General features: G+C 31.2%; 3 protein-coding genes across 13 annotated transcripts; 2 read left to right on the plus strand and 1 right to left on the minus strand.

Moving 5' to 3' along the window:
• Positions 1-4069: 4069 nt before the first annotated feature.
• Positions 4070-8174, plus strand: LOC137832606 (organic cation/carnitine transporter 4). 2 transcript variants are annotated; one of them, XM_090296897.1, is made up of 3 exons: positions 4070-4537; positions 6725-7275; positions 7349-7544. In XM_090296897.1, the coding sequence occupies exons 1-3, from the start codon at positions 4120-4122 to the stop codon at positions 7403-7405; spliced, it is 1026 nt and encodes a 341-aa protein (XP_090153023.1). In that variant the 5' UTR covers positions 4070-4119; the 3' UTR covers positions 7406-7544. The 2 variants fall into 2 exon arrangements, with proteins under 2 accessions (XP_090153023.1, XP_068496956.1); XM_068640855.2 differs by having other exon boundaries at positions 6725-8174.
• A 5340-nt stretch (positions 8175-13514) lies between these two features.
• On the minus strand, positions 13515-17367 carry LOC137805522 (callose synthase 10-like). 5 transcript variants are annotated; one of them, XR_016517160.1, is made up of 8 exons: positions 17272-17367; positions 17037-17136; positions 16853-16947; positions 16394-16471; positions 15097-15204; positions 14830-14949; positions 14400-14473; positions 13515-13730 (listed from the first exon to the last, which is right to left on the minus strand). XR_016517160.1 is itself a non-coding variant. In XM_068605464.2 (7 exons), exons 3-7 carry the CDS (start codon positions 16880-16882, stop codon positions 13653-13655), a joined length of 414 nt encoding a protein of 137 aa, XP_068461565.1. In that variant the 5' UTR covers positions 16883-16947; positions 17037-17136; positions 17272-17367; the 3' UTR covers positions 13515-13652. The 5 variants fall into 5 exon arrangements, 1 of the variants encoding a protein (XP_068461565.1); XR_016517159.1 differs by having other exon boundaries at positions 14400-14949; positions 15097-15195; XR_011080219.2 differs by having other exon boundaries at positions 14400-14949; positions 15069-15195.
• A 4365-nt stretch (positions 17368-21732) lies between these two features.
• LOC137825719 (inositol transporter 4-like) lies at positions 21733-25544 on the plus strand. 6 transcript variants are annotated; one of them, XR_016517126.1, is made up of 5 exons: positions 21733-22057; positions 22145-22226; positions 22459-22597; positions 24557-24654; positions 25055-25544. XR_016517126.1 is itself a non-coding variant. In XM_090296892.1 (4 exons), exons 3-4 carry the CDS (start codon positions 22502-22504, stop codon positions 25355-25357), a joined length of 399 nt encoding a protein of 132 aa, XP_090153018.1. In that variant the 5' UTR covers positions 21733-22057; positions 22145-22226; positions 22459-22501; the 3' UTR covers positions 25358-25544. The 6 variants fall into 6 exon arrangements, 3 of the variants coding, with proteins under 3 accessions (XP_090153018.1, XP_090153017.1, XP_090153019.1); XR_016517125.1 differs by having other exon boundaries at positions 21735-22057; positions 22481-22597; XR_011083333.2 differs by having other exon boundaries at positions 21736-22057; positions 22481-22597; positions 24557-24687.
• The last annotated feature ends 1742 nt before the right edge of the window (positions 25545-27286 follow it).

The raw sequence follows: 27286 nt of genomic DNA on the forward strand, positions 1-27286 counted from the left end.
TATAAGCTTAAACCTCTTAACAAAATATCAGTACATCAATACATAATAAAACAAGTTATTTGTCAAAATACCCAACAAAGGAATTACTTTGCCTCCTTGCTATCTGTTGTAGTTTCCCAAGCATCAATTGTGATTATAGTTGTATCCAAAGGAAAGTCCTCTCATGCAGACTGAGAAGTCATCCAAAAAGCAGAAAAGAGACGTTAATCACCAATGTAGTGATTTTAAGCATTCATATACATTAATTAATACACCAATCAGAAAAATAGAAATTTGACTTTGGAAATTTATAACTTACCCATGCTCATGTCTTTACTTGAGCAAAAGCAAAAATTTTAACAGGATCCACCATTGCATTATTGAAAATTATCCTACTCTTGTGGTTCCAAATTCCCCAAATAATGGCAATCCACATACATTTCCAAACACAATTTCCAGAGTAATTTAGATCTGTAAAACCTATTTGTTCAAATTGTTGAATAACATTATCACAATGTACAAAATCTCTACCAGCCCAAACATCAGACATATATACCACACTTTAGAAGAAACTTTACATGTGAAAAAAAGATGATTTATTGTTTCAAGCTGAGACCCACACATGACACACATCCCCCCTCCAGCCTAAATTCCTCTATGTATTGAATTATCATATGTTGCAATCTTACCAACTAAAACACGTCAGGAAAAATAATGTGCTGATGGAAGAGCTTTTAGGCTCCAAAAAGAATCAAAATTGATTGTAGAGAATGAATGTGGCTGCAAAATATTTTGGTGCCAAAGAATTTTATAAGTACTATTAACAGTAAGAGAATTTGAGGTATCACCTATCCACATCCACTTATCATTTCTACAAGCATCTATTTTAACAGCCTTTAATTCATTCATAAATGCATTTATATTTCAGTTTCCCATAAAAACCACTCTCTTCTCCATTCTTTTTGCCATACCCACTGGTTTTCATGTCATACCCCGTATTTATTTACATAACCCTTTTTAAGCATTGAGTTTGAAAGAATTATGGTATATCTATTTTTCAGAGTATCATTCCCTACATCCAAAACAGAATATTACTCCCTACAACCTTCCACCCTCTTTGGTTATCAAACCAAGAATTTAAATTTCCTCCCCACACCTTCTTGATATCTCTCCACACCAAAATTCAGTATTTGACACAACACTATCATAACCTTCCCCAAGAACCATATTTTGATTTCAAAACCTGTTTCCAAAGTCCTGATTTTTCACTACCAAGTCTCCATTTCCATTTCCCAAAAAGAGTCATATTAAACAGATTTACATCCTTAATTCCTAGTCCTCATTCCAAATTGGATTGACATAGGAATTCCCATTTAATCCAGACTATCTTCCTTTTATCACTTCCCCATCCCCATAAAAAATATCTTTGTAATCTTGTAATTAATTTCCCAACTTCTGTGCACATTTTGAACATAGATAAGTAATATAGAGACACAACAAACACTACAAGAAAAGTTCTTTCCAATGGTCAGGGGAAGCATTGACCACTAGACCAGACAAGTTCTTTGGTCATATTATCATTTTTATTATACTTATACATATTAATATAATTATTAATAATAATAATAATAATAATAATAATAATAAAATAAATTATATTTATATTATTAATATTTATTAATATTATTCATATTATTAATATTTATTAATGTTATAATTAATATTATTATTAACATTATATTCATATTATTAATATTTATTAATATTATTCATATTAATATTTATTAATGTTATAATTAATATTATTATTAACATTATATTCATATTATTAATATTTATTAATATTATTATTAATATTATTATTAATATTATTAGTATTAATATTCATATTATTAATATTATATTCATATTATTAATATTATATTCATATTATCAATATTATATTCATATTATTAATATTAATTTTGATATAAATATACATTTAGATATTTATTGTGTGTGTATAGTAGTTTTATTTGACTTGAGTAATATTACTTTTATCCGGATATAGATAGATAGAGAGAAAAAGGAAGAAATTATATAATATTAATATAACTTTAATACTATAAATACATATATATTGATTAATATATTTCTTTATTTAATCATTAATTTTTTAAAACTCATGGTTAAATTTAAATTTACTTTCATATTATATATATATATATATATATATATATATATATTAATATAAAATTATTTGATATCTTATTTTCAAATATAGGTTATTATAGGTAGTTGTGAAGTTTTTGTTAGATGGCTATATAGGTGCTTGTATCTTACACTTCTTTTCTGATTTGAGATTCTTGTATAAGGATTGAAATATCCTTAAAATGTTTTGTTTACTTTTTTTTATTCTTTGTCGATAAAAAAAATATTATTTTCAAATATTTACTTACATAGATTAAAATTGATATAATGTATAATTTTTAAAATATTTTAAATTATAAATTATTTAATCACTTTGTCATTATGATTTATATATTAGTAGAAAGGGTTATTTAGTAACAACTTTTTACATAGATTTATGGAATAATTAATATAGTTTAAACTATAATGATATGTTAACTAGTAATCTGTATTAGAGATTTAATTAATAGTTAATGTAAAAGTCATCATTTTATGTTAAAAGATAATATTGTTTGTTGACAATATTCTTTACTATAACACACAAGTAAAATCAACTACCTATAATGAACTTAATTAAGTCAATATGATCGTAAAATAATAATTAATATGATAGTTGATTTTAATGTAATAGGTAATATGATGACTATGAGTATGACATAGATTAAATTTAATTCATACTAATAGATAATATAATAAATTATGTTTAGATTCAAGTAGATTATAGATAAATTAAATGTGATTCATATGTTAATATTGTTAGTATCATTAATATTGTTAGTATTATTATTATTGTTAGTATTATTAATATTGTTAGTATTATTAATATTGTTAGTATTATTAATATTATTAATATTGTTACTATTATTAATATTATTAATATTGTTAGTATTATTAATATTGTTAGTATTATTAATAATAATAAGTATAATAAAAATCATAATAAAACTAAAGAATTTGCTTGGTGTAGTGGTTAAGTTTTACTTGGTTGCTGAAGGATTGCTGAAGGAAGATTATATCCGTATGTAATTACATACGGAAAAAATCCGTATGTAAACCTGTTTACATACGGATTTTGATTCCCGCTCCTTGGCGCCAAAAATTACATACGGATATAATTCGTATGTAATTACATACGAAAAAAATCCGTATGTAATACATGTTTACATACGGAATTTAATCCGTATGTAAAAATCCGTATGTAATGTTGATTTTACATACGAATTTTGATCCGTATGTAATTCGCGTTTTTTCTTGTAGTGAAAAATAATAGATTTTATCAAAGTAACTCTTCCAACAAAAGATAAATGATTTTTCTTTAATTCTTGTGCGTGCAATTAAATAGAATTCAACCAAACCTACAATAGAAGATATTCATTTAATAATTATTTGAGTTAAGGAAGGAAAGTATATAAATTATATTTGACTTCGACTTCTAATTAAGTGATGTAGGATTATTAGACATACCGAATTAAGTCTTTCAATCGATGTCTAAAAAACATATTTGTTCTAATTGAGGTTAGGGAATGAGTGTTCATTTTTTAAACTTTGTTTCATTTCTATAGACAATGTCAATGTTCTGATTTTAGGTCATTGAGATAGTATGGTAAGAGTCAATCACCACAATTAAGATGTTTTTCACTTTTAAACTCAAAATTTTGTGATAATTTTATCTTTAAAAGATATATCGATAAGTTAAGGAAAGAAAATGTATATAAACCGTTTCAATTCTAAATATACTCAAACATATAGTTATTTTTTAATTTAAAATATTATTATATTATTATAATTGGTTAAAGTAAGTTTTTTTGTTACATAAAATCTAAGAATAGAACTTTTACATGCTTTACAAATCCCATTCATTTTCAAATTAGAAAATAAAATAAAAATTCAAGGACATTTAAAAGAAAGCAATGCAATCATTAACAGCCCCTTTTAACACTCTCTTGTTCAAGAGGAAGGAGAAACTTCCAAATGGCCACCAAGTCGCCCACTGATTCCAAAGATCAAGGCGCCGCGCCTCTCATTTGGGCGGAGGAGGAGCGCACCGGAGCTTCGTCTGAGAAGCTCTGCATCGACGAGATGCTGCAGAAGTATTGCGGCGAGTTTGGGCGGTGGCAGCTGAGGCACTTCGTTCTCACAAGTCTGGCTTGGGCCTTGGAAGCCTTCCACACGATGGTCATGATTTTCGCCGATCGCGAACCGGAGTGGCGGTGCCTCGACGGCGCGGCCGGTTCGGGGTGCAACCCAGCCGCGAAAAGCGTGTGCCGGTTCGAACCGGGTTCGTGGGAGTGGGTAGGGGACTCGACCGTTGTGGAGTGGGGGCTGTTTTGCGCGGACAAGTTTAAGGTCGGGCTGGTTCAGGCCGTCTTCTTCGGCGGCTGTATGATCGGTTAGTTTTCTCTCACTGTTTACTGTTTCTCTCTCAACTGTTAGGTGAGATGCATCTTATGCCATATTTACTATAATTTCACTAGACATAAATACAGTAAATCACAAATAATGTTAATTACTTTTATTCCACTTGTTAGATATTTAGGTTCTTTAAGCAAGGTTTGGATTTTATCATAGGTTTAAATAGACTCACTCTACCACTTGATTAAAAGAGGTTAATTGGATAATATATAAATAAAGGTCTTAAATATTTCCCAATTCTCTAAAAAAACTAATGCTCATTTTTATCATTATGAAACACTGAAACCTTGCATTTTCTTCCAGTCTTCAATACCAATACCTTTTTATATATATGTTCCAATAAAATATCTAAATCCTTGAAAACCCAACATAAATACATAAGATAGTAAGTGTAGAAACATTATATGTTAAGGTGAAAGAACTAAAAAATGTCCTTTCTTATGAATAGTTTCCTCAAAACAATGAGATTGGAATAATAAGAAGTAATTCTATAGTAATGCCTAAACGGTATTTTTTATTTTGAATTTGGATTAATTAATTAAAAATATATAAGCATTTTATATTAATAGTATATAAAAATTAAACTCTTAACAACTGGGTGAGGAGAAATGTAGTGATATATAATAATAAGGTACTTGCTAACACATAATCATTTGCGACAGAATTTAACGCATTTGTCTTTTATTATGTTCTCACACTGTCCTCTGTACGTGCAGCAGTTCGTTGTGCTATTCTTATATTTGTTTTCTTCATGCATATAGGTAGGGTTCGAATCTTTAACACTTCCAACACAATTGTAATGACAAAACAAATAGATAAGGATATAGAGTAACTTCAAACCCACATAGTAAAGAAAAGAAAAATTGTCTACAAATAAGTCTTATATATATTAAGTAATAGATTAAAAATAAGTTCACTAATTTTACAGTGATATAGCTTTTATTTTTAAAGAAAAATATATTAACTTATCAGATCATAAGAAAATAATTTATATTAGTTAAATCACTTTGCAATTGTCAAAAATAACAGTATATTACTTTGAGTTAAAACTATTTTTCTTTAATCACATCAGGTCTATGGTCTCGGCACCATACATGACATATCGTAATTTTATTAAGTTTTATTATTATTTCTTGAAAAATTAAGTACGTATGGATAACTACTTTTTTTATTCCCATTTATTTAGAAGAAAAATATATTTTCTTTAAATATAAATACATTTAACTGCTTTTATTTTATTTCATAATATTTTCTTAAAAACATCTTAACTTTTATTAATATCTGAAATTTAGAAACAAAAAACTACAAATTCATCCCAGGAAAGAGCAGCAAAAGGCCATAACATATCGTAGGTAAATTTACACGCTACGACAAGCTGTTCTGGTGAAGCACTGTCGCCGCCAAATTCTTCGGCAACAAATATTCTTCGGCAACAAATATTCTTTAGCAACAAATATTCTTCACAGAGACTGTGGTATTTACTTTAAAATAATGTATATATTATTTAAAAATAAAATCGTAAGGTTGCATTCTTGAAGTAGGAAAAACACAGTACAAATAAATTTAATAAAACGTCGTAGTGTTTGTTATAATATTTTTAAGATTTTCTTTGCATGTTTGTAATAATTATCAAACATTAAAATAATTGCTTGGAGAGATTTGTGTTTCCCTCCCTAATCATTTCACTTCATACATTAAGCTTTATTTTACTAATCCACTCTATTACAAATACGTTAGCTATGCAAGTATAATGTAAGAACAGAGACAAAATAGCCATTCTGGCTACATAATCAAGTTCATTTCGAATTATTATATTTAGACTTAAATAGAGTCTTAGGTCTTAATTCAATTTTTATATAAAAATATTTGTTTATGATAGTCAAGAAATATGTAATTTTGGCTTCTAATTGGAAAATAATTAAAGATATTATTTTTCTTAAATATGAGAACTAAAAGCAAATAACATTTTATAAAAATTAAATGAAAAATATCGGAGTTTTAAAGTTTAAAAAACATAATTCTAAATAGAAGGTAGGAAAATGCAACACATAAAATCTTATATTTCCATGGTATTAATTACATTTACATAAAATGTAACATCTGTTTCTGTCATAAACAATTAATGTTCTTTACATAAATATAATTTTTGTTGCAACAATTTCAGGTGCTGGAACATTCGGTCACCTCTCAGACTCAGTCCTCGGAAGAAAAGGGTCTCTCACAGTGGTTTGTGCCCTAAACACCATTTTTGGCACCTTGACAGCCTTCTCTCCCAACTACGCCTTCTACATCCTCTTCCGCTTCCTCACTGGTTGCAGCACCGGCGGCGTGGGCCTCTGCGCCTTTGTCCTCGCAACCGAGCCAGTGGGTCCCACAAACCGCGGCACCACCGGCATGTCCACCTTCTACTTCTTCTCCTCCGGCATCGCCATCTTATCTGCCATTGCCTACATCTTCTCCACGTGGCGAAAACTCTATATAGCCTCTTCCATCCCCTCCCTCCTCTTCCTCCTCTTCATCCTCCCCTTCATCTCAGAGTCCCCAAGATGGTACCTCGTTAGAGGAAGAAAATCCGAAGCAATGAAAGTCATCACTGCCATGGCTACTACCAACGGTAACCACATCCCAGAAGGAGTTTTTCTAACCCTAGACCATCAATCAGCACAATTTCCACCACCACTATCATCCTTATCATGCAACAGCCTTCAAGAACAGGTATTATCAGACGTCAACTCCTTAAACGAATCCCAAAATCTCGAGAAATTAGTCTCTGATTCTATCCTTCTAGGCTCAGCCAAGGGATCGGCATGCCAAGTGGCGGAGGCTGGTTCGCTTCTCGACGTGATTCGCTCTCCGATCACACGTTCGAGGTTGATCCTCGCCGTGGTCATCAATTTCCTGTGCTCCGTGGTGTACTACGGCTTGAGCCTCAACGTGGTCAACCTCGAAACCAACCTCTACCTCACCGTGATACTCAACGCCGTGGCGGAGATGCCGGCGTTCATGATAACGGCGTTGTTGCTGGACCGGTGGGGGAGGAAGCCGTTGACCATAGCGACGTTATGGTTCAGTGGGGCGTTCTGCTTTGCGGGGAGTTTGGTGAGAAACGTTGGGGTGTGGAAGGGTGTGAGAATGATGTGTGGGATTTTGGGAATTTTCGGAATGGCGGGCACCTATAATCTGCTGTTCATATACACAGCGGAGCTGTTCCCGACGGTGGTAAGGAACGCCGCGCTAGGGTGCGCCACGCAGGCGGCGCAGATGGGTGCGATACTGGCGCCGCTGGTCGTCGTTATGGGTGGGTCGTTTCCGTTTATTATTTTTGCTATATGCGGAATTAGTGGTGGATTTTTCGCGTTTTATCTGCCGGAAACACTGAACCAACCTCTCTATGATACGTTAGCGGGCATGCTGGCTAAGGAGAATAGTGTCACCTCTTCCATTGTATGATGTGCTTTCATTTTTGGATTTTCGGCACTACAGTTTTGTCTTTTTCAAGGTGCTTTGTCACATTATTTTTTGTTTCGATTGGAATCTACGTATGCGTTTTGTTTTTCTTATACTTTATTGATGTTTTGATTAATTATCGTAATCTTCATTTTGATTGTTCTTTATATGTTAGTTTTATTTGGTCAGAAAAGAGTGTTAAGAGTTTTGATACTGTTGTTACTATTTAGGGATTAATTCATTCAATGTATAAAAATCAGATTGGATATTACATGATAAATTATGGGAAGAAAGGAAATTGTTTTCCAGTTTATAAAAGACAGCAAATTTTTGAAATTTTTGAAATAGGAAGAAAAAGAAAATATAAATGACCGTTTTAATATTATTTATTATTTAATGTATCTGCATGCTGGAAAAAAGGTTTAAACTAATACGATGTGGCAAGATTGATAAGTTTTTTTGGGTCTGTGTAGAGAGGCATATAGCAGAAGTTACTCTTAAATTGATTTTGTTAGTTTGAGAATTCTAGTTTATTTTTTATTATGCCCAATACTAAAATAATATTGAGAATACCACCAAAATATTGAGAATATAATATCTACATCACATAATTGGGTCAAACCATATGTAAAATGAAAAATAATTTATGTTACAACATAAATGAACTAAATATTTGATAAAAAACTAAATACTCCAAGATAACTATTTTATTGAATATTTCACTAGATTTAAAAACTAATAAATATAATTTTATTCTTTACTAAAATAGTATATCTTTCTCATACAAGTGGATCGGACAATAATAAATGGAGTTGGAAGATGGAGTGGAGACAGGCTTTATTTGAATGGGAAGTGGGTGAGAGAATAATTTAAAGCAACTTATTGATGACAAAACCTTAACACAAGGAAGAGGGGATCATTGGGTATGGAAGGCGGATGAAAAACTAATATACACGGTTAACTCGGCCTACAAGAGATTAAGGATGGATGTAGAGGGGGACTTAAGATCGTTATGAGTTTTTCTGGAGCATTAAGGTCTTACCATCTACGATGACGACTGCTTGGAGAATTCTTGCAGATAGACTCCCAACAAGGGTTAATCAGGAAAAGAGAGGGATAGGTTTGGAAAGCAACGTTTGTGTTATGTGTGGGGAAGAAGAGGAAACAGGGAATCATGTTTTCTTTAACTCTAAAGTTGCATGGAGGATATGGTGCATGTGTAGCCAGTGGATAGGGGAGAGTACGGTGTATCATTGAGAAGCAAAAGCTCATTTCATGCTTTTTAAGTTAAGTTGGGCAACACAAAATAATAAAGAAGTGAGAGAGATAGATATTAATAGGTTGTGGTAAAAAGGTTTTTATTTATTTTTTGGGAGGTGATAGTGAAGTAGTTGGGCGTGATTCATGCACCTATTTATTATTGTGTATTACTTTATATATAAATGTAGGAGTATTATTATTATTTTTTTGGAAGGTGCCCTACAACAAACACATGGATCAACACATTTTGTTTGGCTTAATTGTTTGGATTGCCACAACTAATTCTACCTCTAGGATAGAGAGGTAACTGTGCTGATTTTGCAGGAATAATTATGGAGATTGACTTTAAACTGCAAGGATATTTTTTTGTACATTTACTTAGATGAGTAAAACGACGTTGTTGAGACAAGATTGGTAAGTATAGATTTAAAAATATGGAAATGTTGTATTGTTGGTTGCATGTGAAGTCTATTTTGTTTACTTATATTATGACCTATCTGCAGCTAGGTATTAGCCAAATGTGGAAGTGAAAAAGGCCTTGAGCTTTCAATGTATAAAGGTTGGGACACCCTTGAAGTGTTTCTCTTTTATTCAATTTATTCATTGTTGAGCCAAAAAAAAAACACTTTATTATCTTCGAAATAAGAACTCAATCTCAACCTCATATACTCACTTAAATATCATTATATCCCTCTAATTTCTTATTAAACTTGAGCGTCAGAAAATCTTTTAGAGGTAGATCACTACTCAGTCTTCATTATCAAAGCTTAACTCATTCATCCACCTCAGACGATTTCAACTCATTCCCGGACAAATAAAATTTTTCCTACCTTCACAAGATAGCACATGGGTAAAACATTTCTTCCCTTCACAAAGGAGTACAACATGAAATCATGAGATGTAATTCTCTAACTCAGTGTGGATCTATTGGTTTAGGGTTAAACTTTGGATGCACACACTTTAAACAAATCAGGTTAAATATGAAAGTAATTTTATATAGATAAGCACGATTTTTTTTGTGTTATAGTTTATCTATTCCTCTTTTATGTTAAATTGTTTACATAAGTATTTTAAAATAATATTCATGTATGATAAATTTATTAATTAGTTATACTAATAATAGTTTTTAAATGATTGACATTATAACTTTTAGATTATATTTTATAAAACTTTTTTTGTATGTTTTTTTTTCTGATATTATATATATATATATATATATACTTATTAAATAAAAACTAAGTTTAGAGACCAAAATAATTAGTTACTATATTGACTAAATTATAGACCATTTTATAAACTAAAAAAAAATATTGGGATCCAAAATAGTTTCTATTACTAATATTGAGCCTGAGAGCACCCCAAAATTCACTCTATTCTCGCTTGAGTGAGAGTTGCAAATTAAAACTTCATCAATCTTCTGAATTTCATATTTTCAACCCAATTCCTTTAAACATATCAAACCCAAATTGACAATTCCCTACTCATAATTTGATAGTTACTTTATCAATCTCTCTCTCTCTCTCTCTCTCTCTCTCTCTCTCTCTCTCTCTCTCTCTCTCTCTCTCTCTCTCTCTCTCTCTCTATCTATCTATCTATCTATCTATCTATCTATCTATCTATCTATCTATCTCTCTATCTATCTATCTATCTCTCTATCTATCTATCTATCTATCTATCTCTCTATCTATATATATATATATATATATATATATATATAATGTGAGTTGATTAGGAGATTATTCATGAATAGAAACTTTCAAGAATTAGGATCAAGATTCTACAAGCAATTCAAGAACACAAGCCAAGACAATGAAGAACAACACAAACCAAAACGAAACCCATTTCAAGAATATGAACCGAATGAAATCTTGAAAAGAAACATATGAACTTATTGAAACTTCAAATAAGATCACATAACCGAATAGAACATCAAACAATCACAAACTACCGAACAAAAAAAACAACTATACAAGTTCTACCGAATCGAATTCAAGAAACAACAACAAGACATGTTTTAGAGTTTTGATATGGAATGGAAATGGAAGAAGAAGATGAAAGGAGAAAATTATGTGGTTGTAGACAAGGGAATGGTCACGACACTTGAAGGATGAATGGCTTCAAGATGAGTGAAGAATGTCGCCACTTGAGAGCTCCCAATGACTCATAAGATAAGACTAGGAGAAGGAGAACAAGTCTCACAAAAACCCACTCAATTTTGAGGAGAGTAACCTTTCTTTCAAATTCAATATCAATTGTTTATGTGTACAATAGCCAAGCACCTCTTTATATAGTGTAGAGGGCTGGTCATATGAAAAGGCATATGAAAATGAAAATGCATGGGAAGGCAAAGGCATATGAAAATGTCGCCCAACAAGTTACATGCTCCATGGAAAAAGTGACTTTTGGTACTACTCTTCATAAGTCCTATACTCCTATTCATACTTCCCTTTTTATGTTCTATTTTAAATCTATTCTAAAGATATTACAAAAAAGATATTAATTGGGCTTGAGCCTCATTTTGAGAAGACTAATAAGAAGAGCTTCAAATGCTTTGGGCCTTGTCCATTTCTTCTATTGATGAAGTCTTTATTTGCTTGTTGAGATGACCCTTCAAGTATAGCATCCTTGGTCATCTTCTTATATTTTTGGATCACATCAAAATATATATATATATATATATATATATATATATATATATATATATATATATATATATAACATCTCTATATCAAAGTCATTGAGAATCAACAGTCATTACTAAAAAAATTCTTAACTTTAACTATATATTAATCACAAACAATTTCAATAACTTGTTCACATAAAAATCAATATATAATATACAAAATCAACCATTTAAGTCAATATACTACTACTTTACTCTAAAACAAACAATCCTGCAAGAAAAATTGGAACTGGTGACCACGTCACCCCCACATCTAGATCTTCTAACCTAGGATTCTATTGAGAAGAATAAGACTAGTTTCCCTTACACTAGCTTGAGCAGGTACTCATTAAGAGTTTCAAACCTACCAAAAGCTCAAGGGTAGCTTAACCTGCACTACATAGTTCTGATAAAAAAATCTAACTGCATCACTAGAACCTTGAGCAAACAGAAACTAATCTTGAAGCTAGAAACCTCACATGCAACAACATCTACCAAGACAAACTTAACATTTCAAAAACTGACTCATAGGAAAAAAGAGCAAAAATGAACTTACTTTGTCTAAAACTCTGATCGGACAATCTTGTAGTATTCGCTGTCAAGAATCCAATGGCAGACTCTGATCACCATTCTAATGAAAAAGATGTTCAAAGAGTTAGAGAGAAGGCAGAGGAAGGAAAAAGGAAAATTTTAGAGAGATGGTGATTCTTTTAAAATGAATTCTGAATAACTGATTTTTCTATTTATATAATCTTTTTACTTTAATAATAAAATATTCACTTGTCATTTTAAATATACCACTTCTTCTCTAAAGCTATTTTCTAGGTCCTTATATTCTCCCCAGCAAGAATAAATTTTTTTCCCCAAAATTTGACTTACTAGAAAAGAGATAAGGATAGGTTTTTCTAATGGTTTCTTTAATTCCCAAGTTGCATCACTAGACTTATCATCCCACATCACTTTCACTATATTGAGGTCTTCATTTTGAGCTTTTTACTCTGATGATCTTCATTTGTAATTGTTTAGCCTAAAAAAAGTATCTCCTTGCACTAAAAAAAAAATGTGTATAATGCGGCGGTTATTTTCGCAAAAACTGGCGTTTTTAACCGCTGCATTATACATCTGTGGCGGTACCGCATACCGCCAGAATTCTTGCCGCCACAAAGTTTATTGTGGCGGTCAATTGAGAACCGTTGTAGCAGACGCCATATTATGCATTGTATAAAGTGGCGGTTTTAAGCGTGTAATTAGCGTCAGTTATAAATGTCGTAATTTTAAAACTAGATCAACCAATTTCAATGTAAATAACGACAGTTTTAAACGCCACTTAATACGGTATAATATGACATTTATAATAACCATTACCATTATTATAATTAGAATATTAAATATTTAATTTTATTTTTAATAATTTATTCAATTATGTTCTTATAATTGAATTTTTCATAATATAATTAAACTTTATATTATAAATAAATTTCTTATCACAATTTAATTTCATAATATAATTAAATCATAACACAAATTAATTTCATAATATAATTAAACTTGATAAATATTAATAATTGAATGATAGAAACATATCTATAAAAAAAATGACCTCATTCATTCAGAGAACAAAGTTGATAATTTCAAAGAAATAAAAAATACAAGTAAATCAAAATGATAACATTAAATTGTCAAAATATCAATATTCATATTTAAACATATTACAAGTCACATCCTAATTTGTCTTGTTGTCTCCACTTGATCCTATAATATTTTGGTTTGGTGATGGAACATCACTTCCAACATCTAGTGCCTGAAATAAATAAAATATGTTTAAAGTTAATTTTTAATTTTTAAAAAATAAATAAAAATAATACTATAATGAAAACAAATATGCAGATAGGCAGATGTGCAAGAAATTATACAAATGGATGGACTATATCAAATATGAAAAAGTTATGCACCATGATTGCTAGAAATGTAGCACTATTAATACAAGGGAAACATGATAGTCCAGCCAAAAGTAAAAGTGAAACAAATATTATAATTATAAATTTATTACCTAAAATGTGATTCAAATCTAAGAAACAATTTCGAATAGACAAAGGTAAAAAAAAAGCTAAAATCAGTCTAACAAAAATAATAATAAAACATTTTTTTAAATATTGTCCACCTTCACAATTATAGTAATAAAACATGTGTACAGTGATATCACAAGAAAAATATATATACTTAAATTATGGAGCTAAAAAGAAAGTAGAAAGAGGTTATGAGAATGATATATACAATTGATATATGTTGCACATAATTTTGTAAGATATATAGATTAGCACCTCTACCCTAAAAAGACAGATTAAAAAACTGTTGTAGTATATATCATTATCCATTATAAATATTCTACTCTTAGAAAGGAACTTTAGATAAGCTAACTAGAAATAATTATTCACAATTTACATTTCAGATAATTGCACAAACAACTAACCTGCGACAGTCTATCATAAACTCCTCAAATTCTAGAAAATTTTATTCCACCGAATTGAAGAGCTACGAGAGCAGCTGAAAGTTCTTATTTACAAGTCAGTAAAACTCACAAAATCATGGCATATATGATTCCAAAAAATAGACAACTAGCTGAGGTATCCCAAAAGGTAACCCAGAAGCAAAGAATAGTAGCAAGGCATAAGAATAGATGAATGATGCAATAAGTGAAATTCTAACAGAGGGGAAACAAACTCACTGATATAGCAATAGTTTTCATTTCTGATATAACTAAAATATATTTCCAACATGACAAAGCATAGAACTAAAAAAAGCTTATTTGCCTTAATTCCTTTTTATTTGTCCTTATACCACAATGTATAAAAGATGGCAACGAGGACAAGAAAAAATATTATAATGAGACCTGTCTTCACCTGATTCATGTCAATAGTTTGAACAACTTCACCAAGAGTGAAAATTATGGCATGGTTTTGGTTTTCGGGTTTTCCTTCTCCAAGCTTTGGATCTCCATGAAGTTTAATAGAATATATTTCCTATGTACAAGGTGAAAATAAAAAACATGTCAGAGAAAAGAAAAACAAGATAAAACAGTAAAAATTAAAATATATAAAATAAAAGTAGTATAGATGGACAAAGCAAGAATATGGTATACCAGACTAGCATGGATAGTTTTTCTCCACCTGATCTTTTCCATTTATATATGCTTTGACAAGCTTTGAATAAAACACTTTCGAATTATTTGCGTCAGAAGTACTTTCATCAGCATGAATAAAAGCAACCTGAAATGCCTCATTCCTGATAATAAAGAAAAAATCTTAATGTTTCATAATAGATAGCAGCAAAAAGTTTTTAAAAACTGAAACACCGAAATAGTAATCAAGAAACCCTCTATTCTTCACAGAAATAAAATAAGTGTTGGTCCAGTTTCCCTCACTTTACAAATTTTCAGTTTAGACCCAAATCTTGCAAAAGTCATTTATATTAGAAACAGAAAGTGAAAGTGAGGGTAGATTACATTATTTGAGAATAGATTTTTCTAGATCAGCACTTGGATGCCACAGTTGAACATGCCAAGTTGCAAAAGTAACAAATGGATGTTTGAGGCTCAAACTTTGAGCAGACATGGAAAGTCTGCTCAAAATCTCTTTAGACAAAATTTTAGCTAAACATTAGGAAGAAAAGCTAAATTGGTTTTAAAATTTCACATTTTATCATCAAATTATTTTTTGAAGGAAAACCAATGCCATTAATTATCATCAAAGCAACAATCTTTGGAGAACCAATCTAAGCTCACATATATCTTTAGAGGACCAAAATGAATGTTAATTATATAGATAATGAAAAACCTAACTTCATGGAAATTTTATATTGTAAAGGATAAACTAACACTTGAATTACAATCGACCATAATGAATTCACGAAATATTAGTTGATACCTTCAACTGTTCAAGGGGAAAAGTTCCTAATATCACCTGTGCTTCGTAAATTTTATTTTATAACCCAATCTAAATTCATATGATATTTAAGAAACATGGCACTGAACTAGCTATCCTTATCCTAGTTCACAACTATTTCATACTTCAATAGAAACCCATCCCTTCACATCATATGTATTAAAAGATAATACTTGTGTAACCGAGAAGAAGTTTTAAATCAATAACCTTGTGATCATTCATCTCTTAACTGCATTAAGCAAATAGGGAATAAAGTGTATTTAGCAAGACAACTCACATAAAGAATGTTCTAATGTTTTAAAAGAAAAAAAATCGTCGGGCACACATCATATCATTCACGAGGATAGTGGACAACTCTATCTTAATATACTTTATGTTCAAAATAAAAGTATATGCCTGCAAGAGAAGTCCAGTGAATATTGAAAGCATCAAACACATCCAAAACTAAATTAACAAAAATAGCTTCAACCTCAAATGGAACTTAAACAATAACTACACAACAAAATAGATTCCCCTACATTACCTTAAATGATCCAAAAGTTACACCCTTTTTCCGATTAGTCAGCTGAGCCATCATGAGTTTGTCATATGCCTTTTCCAGCTGAATTATACATTCACAGCGCACAACATCTCACACATTAGTGCATTAAAATTCGAGGGAAAAAAATCAAATATTAATACACATCACTAAGAACCTAAAAAATAAAGGAATAATCAAGCTCTTGTATCCCATATGTAAGTTTTACTTTGGAGGACAAGGATTAGAAGTAAACTTAACAATGTTATACATATTGCATAACTCATACATGATCTTAACTTCCAAATACGAATGCAAGAAATCAACCTCACCCATTTCAAACTTGGGAAACTAGTTGCCATGTCAATAATGACAATGCAGCCTGTTCCAAGATATTATATGTGTCGATAGTTATGAAAACCATTTTACACGATAAACAAAATGAAAAAAAAAAAGTCAACCTACTCTGGAAGCAGTTGCTTCATCGCCATTCATCTCAACCTCCTTCTTTCTTTTTGCATATCCATGTCAAATTTCTCAATAGGGCTTACACCTAACACCTACATCACATCACATAAACTAAGATACAATTCGAACAACTTCAAATTTCAAAGTGTGAACTAATTACAGAGTAGATTTTACTCTTTACCTCATAAGGATTAAAGTCACCATCGGAATTAAAGCTCCCTGTCGCAGATGCAGCAACACAAATAATCTTTCTATCACTCCATGTTGTTGTCTAGGGAAACCTAAAATCGACACCGAATTACATTTTATTAACCCTTATGCGAAAAAAAGAGAGAGAGAGAGAGAGAGAGAGAGAGAGAGAGAGAGAGAGAGAGAGAGAGAGAGAGAGAGAGAGAGAGAGAGAGAGAATGGATGACCTGAGAGCGGTTGAAATTTTGGGATGGAGATTGTTATGAGAACTCAATTTGGGGCAGTGCAGAATATTAGAGATTCCCAAAGCCATTGGGCGCGCCACTGCATTATCTCTCTCAGTTTATGTCTGAAATTTGAGATAACGAAATGAGGCGGTGAGTGAGGATTTACGAAATACAACTGGGAAACGTTTGTGGTGAGGGTGAAAGGAAGAGTTTACGATTGTGGTGAGGGTGAGAGGAAGGATTTACGATTGCGGTGAGGGTGAGAGGAAGGGTTTACGAGATGGGACTGAGAAAGAAAGGATTACGGTGAGGGTGAAAGGGTTTACGAAATGGAGTTGAGAAGGTTTAGAAGAATGTGAAGACTGAAAGAGGATCAAGGTGAGAGTGAAGGTTTAGAGGTTGAGTGAAAGAGGTACATTTTCAAGAGTATGGAAGAGGGAAAAATGAAAACTTTGGGAAAGATTAAGGTTATGGAGGGAACGAAAAGCGGGAGAACATTATGACGCTTACGAAAATGTCGTATTATACAGTAAATTGTGGCGGTTTTTAATAATCGCCATATTATAATCGCCACCATATACACGTTTTTTTGTAGTGTTGAGTTGCACATCATACTATTAGAATTGAGGGCCTTAAACAAGAGGGGGGGGTGAATTGTTTATAAACGATTTTCGCAAACTTTGAAGGTATAATGAAAGTCAAAGAAGAATCACAGCCAAAGGAATGAAAGAACACAAGTTATAAAACAGTTTTAGTTGAATTCCAGAAATTCAACCGGTTGTTTAGGCAATTCAACCGGATGTTTTTATCAGCAGAGTATAAAAACAACTAAAAACAGATATACAAGAGTTAAGGGAGAAAGAATCACACAAAAAGTTTTATACTGGCTCACTCTTATACCAAGAGCTATATCTAGTTTCCAGAAACCTCTGGGTATCCACTATGCAATCAATAACCAGGTTACAAACACATAACCACCAAAGAAGTGATCTTGATCCCCTCAAGAACACACACTTCCTTTGTCACACCACAATCACATCACAGATCAGAACACCCTCTGACTCTGTGAACACCAGTACTTACAAAATTACAAATGAAGAAAGAAATAAGATTCATCACACCTGGTACAAATTAAATCAAAGTACACAACAAGTCCTACTTCACTCTTAAAGAAATATCCAAAGCCTTAAGCAATCTTGGAGAAAACATGATTTCACAAACTGATCTTGTAAAGTTAATGCTAGGAGCGTAAAACAAAACATATATACTTCAATTAGTAGTAGAAAACATTTATTATAAAAGCCAAATTAGTTTCAAATCATTTAAAGCAGATTTAACCAACTTAACAGAATTTTTTTAAGACAGTTAAAAAAAACAGTCGGTTGTTTTGTCGAAATAACCGATTGAATTGGTTTGACAACAAAGTCAACCAAACTCAAATATGACAAAACCAGTTTCAAAAACCTTAAGTATGAAACAACCGATTGAAAGGATAAAATAACTGGGTTTTTTTTCTTCTTCATAAAACACTCTTTTCAAAAAGATTTGAATTAAATCAGCTTTGGATTCAAATTAAGAGTGAATTAACAAATTCAAACTATCCTAGAACACACTCAACTAAGCTACAATCAGCCTTCAAGCAATCCATGGAGATTTGGAGTCATCAAAGCTCTTCTTAAACACATACATCTCCAAATATTATTTTTTTTCCCTTTTTATCACTATAATAAATAAATAAATAAAACCAATAAAAAAAAATAAAGTTAGATATGTGGAAAATAAAATTATGCAAATGAAATAAAAAAATTAAGTAGATCAAGAAAAAATAATTGATATCAAAATTCAAATTGGATTCTTCGACAATGGCGCCAAATTTGATAGTTGTTGTTTAACAGCCAAGTTAAAATGATTTCAACGTAGTCCATCTAATGCAATGATAGTCCGTCAAACGTCAAAACGATGATAGTATATAGTTGTGGTAAGATGAGCCCAAGTTGTTTCGCAATGAAACCAATAGTGATATAAGTAAATTATTGTTCAAAAAATATATTTGCAAACAAGAAAAGTTAGCAATAACAATAAAGATAAAAGGGGGTTGAGATAGTTACGCAAAAAAATAAAGTAGAGATTAAAAACATTAAAGAATTAGGTTGACTTCCAAGTTCCTCCACCAATGAATTCCTCATAAGTTATCTAAAGATTATCACCCTTAAATTCTCACACAAAGTAACTAAATCAGACATGCGTTAATCCAATTCAACCTAATCTTATCAACAAAACATGCATCTATTGTTGTATTTAATACCCCATTTGTATCCATGTGTGCACTCATGGGATTTTTCTCTCCTCTCTCTTAAATCATGTGCCCAAGAAATTAATCAGAACAATGTGAACTAACTAAGAAACCAAAGTTTAAGACAAGGACGACTCTCAATCATGCATTCAAGTACAACCTCTCACAAAAACCAGTTTTCCAGGAGATCAGAATATTAAAACAACTGCTATAGAGAATTGGAAAATGGAACTTTTATTGCTCAGAACCTTAGAACTCAATGGTGAATTACAATGGAATCAACCAAAAAAGATTTTAGCCTTCCATGAGGTTACAAAACAAGAAAAATACAAAAGAAGAAATGAAACTAGGTTTGGAACATGTTTGTGGCTATGAAACACGATCCAAAAGTTCTCATCTTCCTTCCTCTAAAATCTCTTTAATAATCATATTTTTCTTGCACAAAATTAGATTAAAAATCTGCCTTATGATATTATTTTACAATTATCGGATCTTTGTTTTCCTGTATCAAATTATTAAACATATATCTTTATTCCCAAATAATATCATATTTTATTCTTGCTTATCTTCTAGATATATTGTATCCAAATTTTGCTCAAATTTGCGCATTGATTGTAATTGATTCCATAACTACTGTGAGAGATATCGCAGAAGATTTTCTTGAATAATATCATCAAAGTATATTTGCTTTATTTTTGAAGGGTTTTGCATAGGAATTTTAATTTATGAGAGAATATCCTTATAGAAGATTTGTTTTCAATTTTTTTATGAGATATTTGCATATTTAATTATCTAATTCTTTATCTCAGATTTTGTTTCCTGTTTTGATTCAAATGAATCATTTTGGGTTAAAAATATAGAAGTAATAGAAATAATAATTATGGCCTAAATAAACCCAATTAGAAGAATATTAATTAAAATAATTAATTTATTCATGATTACAGTCCAAGAATATATTATTAAAGCTATTAAGTGTGAATAAAATTATGCTCATCAAATACCCCCACACTTATCTTTTTGCACTCATGGGCAAAACACTCTATGGACTCAAAAAAGAAAATAAAAAAGAAAAATAATGCAAACAAATAAGAAAGGAATACAACAAATTCTAAGAATGCATAATGGCAAGCATGACATAAATTCAAGAAATAAAATAATGAAGACAAATGTGAATGGAAATTCCTCTATTTTAATACACAAACAGGTAATTGAAATCAAAGGTTGAATCAAGAATGACATGACTTTCCCTAGGCACTCTTCAACTTTTAAATGTTTAGGGTTTGTATTTACCTCAACACTCATGCAGAGAAATACTATCATATGCTTAACAAGACTTAACAGCCAAGAGTGACTCGCAGGTGGTGGTGGGCTAGGTGAGTGGAGGCTTCTAAGCTAAGGACCCACATCTAGCCCACATTTGGCTTTGTACCTCAGGTACGTGAAGACATTGGCGGAAATGTTAATCTCATTTGACTTGGTGCATGTGCCAAGGACCAAAATTCCAGGGCTGATTTGTTATCTATGTTGGCCAGTTCCACCAAGGGAGGTTCACATCGCACAATAATACAAGAAACCTTGAGATATCACAAGTGACCATTGGCAGCTCCGAAGGCAGGTGCATCGAGGTCCTGCAAATTTTGGAAAGGAAACATGGATGAGCCCGTACATTCGTTTCATGGCCTATGACATATTATGCACCAGCAGGAAGCCAAGGAATTAAAGATAAATGCTAGTAAATTCACTTGGACTGACAGGTGCCTTTTTCGATATGGGTTCTCTCACCCACTGCTGAACTGCATCGATCAAGACCAAGCACACTGGGTCCTGGCAGAACTTCATAAAGAAATGTGTGGAAGTCACATTGGTGGTCAATTCCTTTCTCTCAAGGAAATTCGAGTCGCATATTATTCGCCAAGGAAGACAATATGACCTACGCCAAGAAATGTGACTAGTACCAAAAGCACGCAGATAGGTTCCAGCTCCTCCTGAGGAGCTGCACTCCATACTTAGTCCATGGCCCTTCCATAGGGGAAGGGGAGTTGACATTTTGAAATCGTTCCCCTTCACTGCCCACCAATCAATCAAAGTTGATGGGAAAAGATAAGACATGGGTAATATAATTTAACTCATGGGTAAATTAAAAAAAATCACCGCAGCGCCTAATTTTTGTTCGAAATTTTTCAACACGTTTGGTTTCAAAAACTGAAAGTGCACTGTGTACTGCATTGAAAACCCAAAGCATTGAAATAAAAAAGTTTTACCCAAATAAGAATCACGTTCCCAAATCAAACCTCTCCACTTCGTTCTCAAATCAAATCTATGAACCTCGTTCCCAAATCACAAAAGCGAAATCCCGAAGCTCATCCAAGAGTGAATCTTCCCCATTTGAGAGAAAACAGTTTTCGAATCAAACTCTAACTGCGAAAATCGTAACAATGAAGTGGCAGAGAATAACTTTTGCATCCATTGGCGAGTCAAACCCTACCATCAGAGGTAAGATTATTTGATTTAAATCAAACGTTTTTGAGTTTTTCTTTTTCCATTTCAGTTTTACCATCTAATCCCCTTTTGAACATGCAGTGATTCTTGGTGTGAGATGTGTTCAGTGTGACCTTGAACAATGACAGGAGTGCGTGATGTAGTGTGGACTCATTTGACTTGGGTAACTGCATTTTGGTGTAGAACTTCTTTTGATTCTTGTTGTTGACCAAGAAATAACTTGTTCAGAAGATGTATGCCTCTGAATTTTTATATATAGGTTGTCTATGCTTCTTTACTTTGTATCCGTACAAAACCTTTATGTCCCATTCTATTAAAAACTTAATCACCGAATATGCTAACTTTTAGGCATTTTAGGGGTAACATCTCTAATGTTTGCTCAATATCTTATATAGAGTTGTATGATGGTACCTGTAGAAAGAGAGACTGAAATGGCAGATGGAGTACATGGAATTGGTAAAGGAGTTGGAGCAAAAGTTGATATTGAATCAAGAAAGACATGATTGCAATATTTATGTGACTGATAATGGAGAGGTATTTTCCTTTTTAAAATAATATTAACATTCTTGGTTTGGTTTGTTGCAGTTTACTTTCAATTTTTATTTTTATTATTGTACTGCAAGTTTATATGACATAACAAATCCAAAATTTTAGAGTATTTTTCTGCAGACAATTTGCATAATCTATTATGCTTTTATGTGTGAATAATCATACTTTAGATGTTAAGTTGGTTGGTTAATTGTCACGGTGGCTATAAAATATGTAGTCACCTGCAACTTGAGAATCAGATGCTCCTCTATGACTGTTGGAGGGTGAACCACGGGTTCAATATTCCAGTTGTTGAACATTGTGTTTTTGACTGGGGACACATGAGGAATGGGAGAAGTCAATTGTAGCCTTCATACTGGAACAATTACCTTTAGAATCAGTTGTGCCTGTTGTTAAATCTAGCTAGATATCAATCAACCAGATTTATGGTATGCTATTAAAAGCAAGATGGTTCCTGATAAGCTAAGAAATGCAGTCCAACTTTTTTGTTTAGTTCAAGTTAGGTGTTGATTTATAGACAAATGCATTTGAGGGCGAACTATTATATAGTTTGGACAGGAATAAAAAGATATGGAGGTTGTGTCTAACAAGTATTAAAGGTCAAAAAATTTAAAAATGACAAAAAATTATTTTTATGCCTAAGAAGTTGAGTCATTTTTTGCTAAAAGAATATTTTATAAAGTGTACGCAGTTAGTTATTTGAGAAGATAAGAGAATGTATGTAATAAACTTAAATTTACTTTTGAAATTTATTTGGGAAATGACACCCTCAGCTATTAATTTTTGAAATACAGCTTAGTAGTGTCTTAAAACTTATCAATCACACAAGAAAACATAACAATAGTTTTACCATTTTTATATTTTTAATGAGTTACATCTACTTAGCCACACATGGTTTGATATTGGATTTTGTTATGTTTTGTTGCTCTGTAAAATATAAAACTTTCCTTTGTTATCTAATAAATATGCATATAATAACAAATACTACACCTACTTACTGTGACTTAGTTTAAAGTTTAAAGTTTAAAATTCAGAAATTAGAAAAAAATTATTGCGAGGATACTAAAATTGAATTTCGGTATGTATGTACTTAGGAAATATGGATTAACTTTCATTTTTAACAAATATGGATCAAATTTATTTTTAACATAGGGACAATAGAAAAAAAAATTGTATTATTTTGAATTTTCAAAATAAACAAATAGAGAATGTTATATATATACACTAAAATTGAATTTTGGTATGTATGCACTTAGAAAACAATTGTCAATAAAATTTAATTAAAATTGATCTTGCCAAGATACAAATATGGATCAACTTTCATTTTTAACATAGGGACAATAGAAAAAACTTGTATATATAAATAAGGAAATATGGGCAATACATCCAAGAATACATCCAAGACAAAGACCGAGCTAGTGTATCTGGAACATAGAAAAGGCCAATGAATTGAGGACATAGATAAGGTCAGTGAATTTAAAAGGTATAGAGCATAGGGTTGTAGTATATACTGCAGTAGTTATAGTGCAATAAATTGGTGTGAATTGTAATGCTAAATACATTTATTCTTTTTCTTCTTTGTCTCATTTCAATATTATCCCGTGATCATCTTGGATGATAGTTTTATTCCATGTGTTTGACTTTAGATAATTTTATTTTTTATAGTCATAAATTTTACTTAAAAAGACATGGATTTGGTGTAAAGTACATATTAATTTTATCTCTTTGTATTAATTAAATTAAGAATATCTTGATATTTAAAAAAGAATAAATAAAAAAATGTTTCTAAAAGTTAAAACGATTATACTCCTTTTATTTATATGATCTTAATTATCAATCAAGTTCCTTTGAAAACCATGCTTTTCTTCTCTAGTTTTACATATTCCATTTTGAGTTGACATGCAACACTTTCATGCATCATCTCTAACTTGTATATGTTTCAAGCGTGATGGAGGAAAGAGTAGCAGAAAAAACCGAGTTCAAAGAATGCTAGCATAGGACAATTGAATCACCTTACATCATGTGCCTTGCTTTATCTCCGGGCATAAGAGGCCTTCTCTTTGGTTATGATACAGGTTACATAAAAAGAAAAAGCCTTGTTCAAATCACCTTTATTATGTGTTGGATTGAGCTTGATTCTGAACGAAATTGATTTTTTTAATTAAAATAATTCCTTAACCTGAGACAATCTATAAGATAGTTTTGACAAACAAACATGTAGTGAATGGTTATGAAAGACGTTGCTTTGATCACTTTAAATGACATTTGTTTTGACTAAATTACTCACATTCAGGGGTGATTTCCAGGGCCTTGTTATACATCCGTGATGAATTTGACCAAGTTGACAAGAGAACTTGGCTCCAAATTAAGATTGTTTTGCTTTCTTCCGTTTGAAACTAATGGGGGTGGAAATATTGATTGTTTTAATCCACTATTCTGCAGGAAACCATTGTAAGTATGACTATGGCAACAACTATAATTGGTGTTGCATTTGGAGGGTGGATGAATGACAAGCTAGGGAGAAAGAGATCTATTTTGGTGCCTGATGTTGCATTCTTTCTTGGTGCTTTGGTTATGGCTATTGCGCCTGTTCCATTGGTGATCATTATGGTAAGAGTTTTAGTTGGTTTGGGAGTTGGAATGGCATCCATGACTGCCCCTCTATACATCTATGAAGCTTCCCCAACCAAGATCAGAGGTGCTCTAGTCAATATCAATGGTTCATGCTTTGAGTTTTTGTCATGATTCACAACACTTTTTGCGACTAAAGGAACATGTCCGAAATTATAAGGAAAAGAATGAGAGACTTCAACTATGATGTATTTGAATTTGAAATTAAATGTGTTTTATTTTATGTAAGATGTATTGGATGATGTTTGATAATAAATTGTTGAATTAATATATGTTCAATTATTTCATATGTTGAATATTATACAGCTGTAAAAAAATGCATTCATTTAAACGTATGAATGGATATTTTGATGCATGTAAGATTATCTATTTTTTACTCATGGAATAGAGTTGGTGGGTAATGTGTGTAAATTTTACCTACGGACTGCAGTATTACCTATGGACTACTGTTCGTGGGAATTACCTACGGACTATTGTTCGTGGGTATTACCTACGGACTGTTGTTCGTAGGTATTGCCCATGGATTGCTGTTACATACGGTTCATATTTCGTAGGTAAATCGACGCCAACATTACATACGAATTTTTTTTCGTGGGAAATCCGTAGGTAATGCTGATTTACCTATGGATTTCTGCTGTTACATACAGATTTGGTCCGTAGGTAAATCAGTTTTTTTTTGTAGTGTGACTTTGCTTGTGTCGACAACCTTGCTTTTGCTTGTGTCGACAACCTTGCTTGAATCGGTAACCTTGCTTGAGGGAACGATCTTGTTTAGGTCAATAGTTTTACTTACCTCCATATCTCTGGAGGTCATTTTTAAGGCCTTAAGCTCTACGAAGAATCATCTCCTTCCGTGTTATTGTCATTTGCTTATCTAAAGCATATAAAAACCATAAGAAATACAGGGGTTTTTGATCAAAATGGTGCATTTTTTTTCATATTTATGTAAATGGGCAAAAACAGAAAAAATTACAAAAATGGACAATTTTGCTCAAAGTTGCCAATGGTGTAGGCCAAATCAATTAAATTTGTTAAACTATTCACTTTTTATTTTTTTCATTAAAGTTTGTAATTGGGTTGACAACTTCAGTTTAAATAAAATTGGATACTGGATTGACAATTTCACAACATTGAAGTTGCCAATTCGGTTGACAAGTTCAGTTGATTTTTTGTTTAAATAATTTTTTTTGTGTTTAAAATTAAAAAAATTATATAATAATAATTTTTTAAATTAAAACTATTTAAACTAAATTTTTGTTTTCACAAGAAACAAAGTTACCCAAAATTAAGTTGGATTAAAAATAGGTTGTGTAATAAATGTAAAATATTTAGTATTTTTTAAATAATGTTAAAATTAAAAATACTTTTGTTGTTTTTAAAAAATTGAAATTATGTTCGTGAAATAGCGTTTATAGTTGATATAGTTATAAATAAATAGGGTAACGTTTAAACAATATTTAAAAAATGATAAATAAGTACCTGACCCCATATGCGACGTAAAAACTCGGGACAACCAATTACAACTCGTTTGCATAATGAAATGGATTAACCAATTCAAAACAAGCCAAAAAAATGTTCTTCATAACAGAGAAAATTGTCCATTTAAATAGTAGAATCATCCTTTGTAATGCTGTTCTTATCAAATATTTTAATATCATATTCTTTAAATGACTTCTATTCAATATTTTCATTTATTTTACATAAATACATGTATATTATTACTTTTTACATATTATATAATTTATAGTTTCATATATTATAATTAAAATAAAAAATTTAACTATATATTTTTATTTCCAAAAATATTTGTTGTCATTTCTTTTTAAAAAATCAATTGAACTTGCCAACCGAATTGGCAACTTCAATGGAGTGAAATTGTCAATCCAGTATCCAATTTCATTTAAACTGAAGTTGCCAACCCAGTTAGAAACTTTAATTAAAAAATAAAAAATAGATAGATTAACAAATTTAATTGATGTTGCCTACACCATTGGCAACTTTGACCAAGAATTACCCATTTCTGTAATTTTTTCTGCTTTTGCC

Source organism: Phaseolus vulgaris, chromosome 11 (assembly GCF_051622355.1).
Source record: "Phaseolus vulgaris cultivar YP4 chromosome 11, ASM5162235v1, whole genome shotgun sequence".
NCBI lineage: Eukaryota > Viridiplantae > Streptophyta > Magnoliopsida > Fabales > Fabaceae > Phaseolus > Phaseolus vulgaris.

What these genes read in the sequence shown, in the direction of transcription:
- LOC137832606 (XM_068640855.2), top strand. Translation starts at nt 4,120, where the DNA reads ATGGCCACCAAGTCGCCCACTGATTCCAAAGATCAAGGCGCCGCGCCT. An exon ending in CTTCGGCGGCTGTATGATCG is followed by an intron (nt 4,538 to 6,724) that starts GTTAGTTTTCTC and finishes CAACAATTTCAG; the next exon opens with GTGCTGGAACATTCGGTCAC.
- LOC137805522 (XM_068605464.2), bottom strand. Translation starts at nt 16,882, where the DNA reads ATGAATGGCGATGAAGCAACTGCTTCCAGA. An exon ending in ATATAAATGGAAAAGATCAG is followed by an intron (nt 14,950 to 15,096) that starts GTGGAGAAAAAC and finishes CCTTGTACATAG; the next exon opens with GAAATATATTCTATTAAACT. An exon ending in AAACTATTGACATGAATCAG is followed by an intron (nt 13,731 to 14,829) that starts GTGAAGACAGGT and finishes TATTTATTTCAG; the next exon opens with GCACTAGATGTTGGAAGTGA.
- LOC137825719 (XM_090296891.1), top strand. Translation starts at nt 22,185, where the DNA reads ATGACAGGAGTGCGTGATGTAGTGTGGACTCATTTGACTTGG. An exon ending in TGTGGACTCATTTGACTTGG is followed by an intron (nt 22,227 to 22,480) that starts GTAACTGCATTT and finishes TGGTACCTGTAG; the next exon opens with AAAGAGAGACTGAAATGGCA. An exon ending in ATGTGACTGATAATGGAGAG is followed by an intron (nt 22,598 to 25,054) that starts GTATTTTCCTTT and finishes ACTATTCTGCAG; the next exon opens with GAAACCATTGTAAGTATGAC.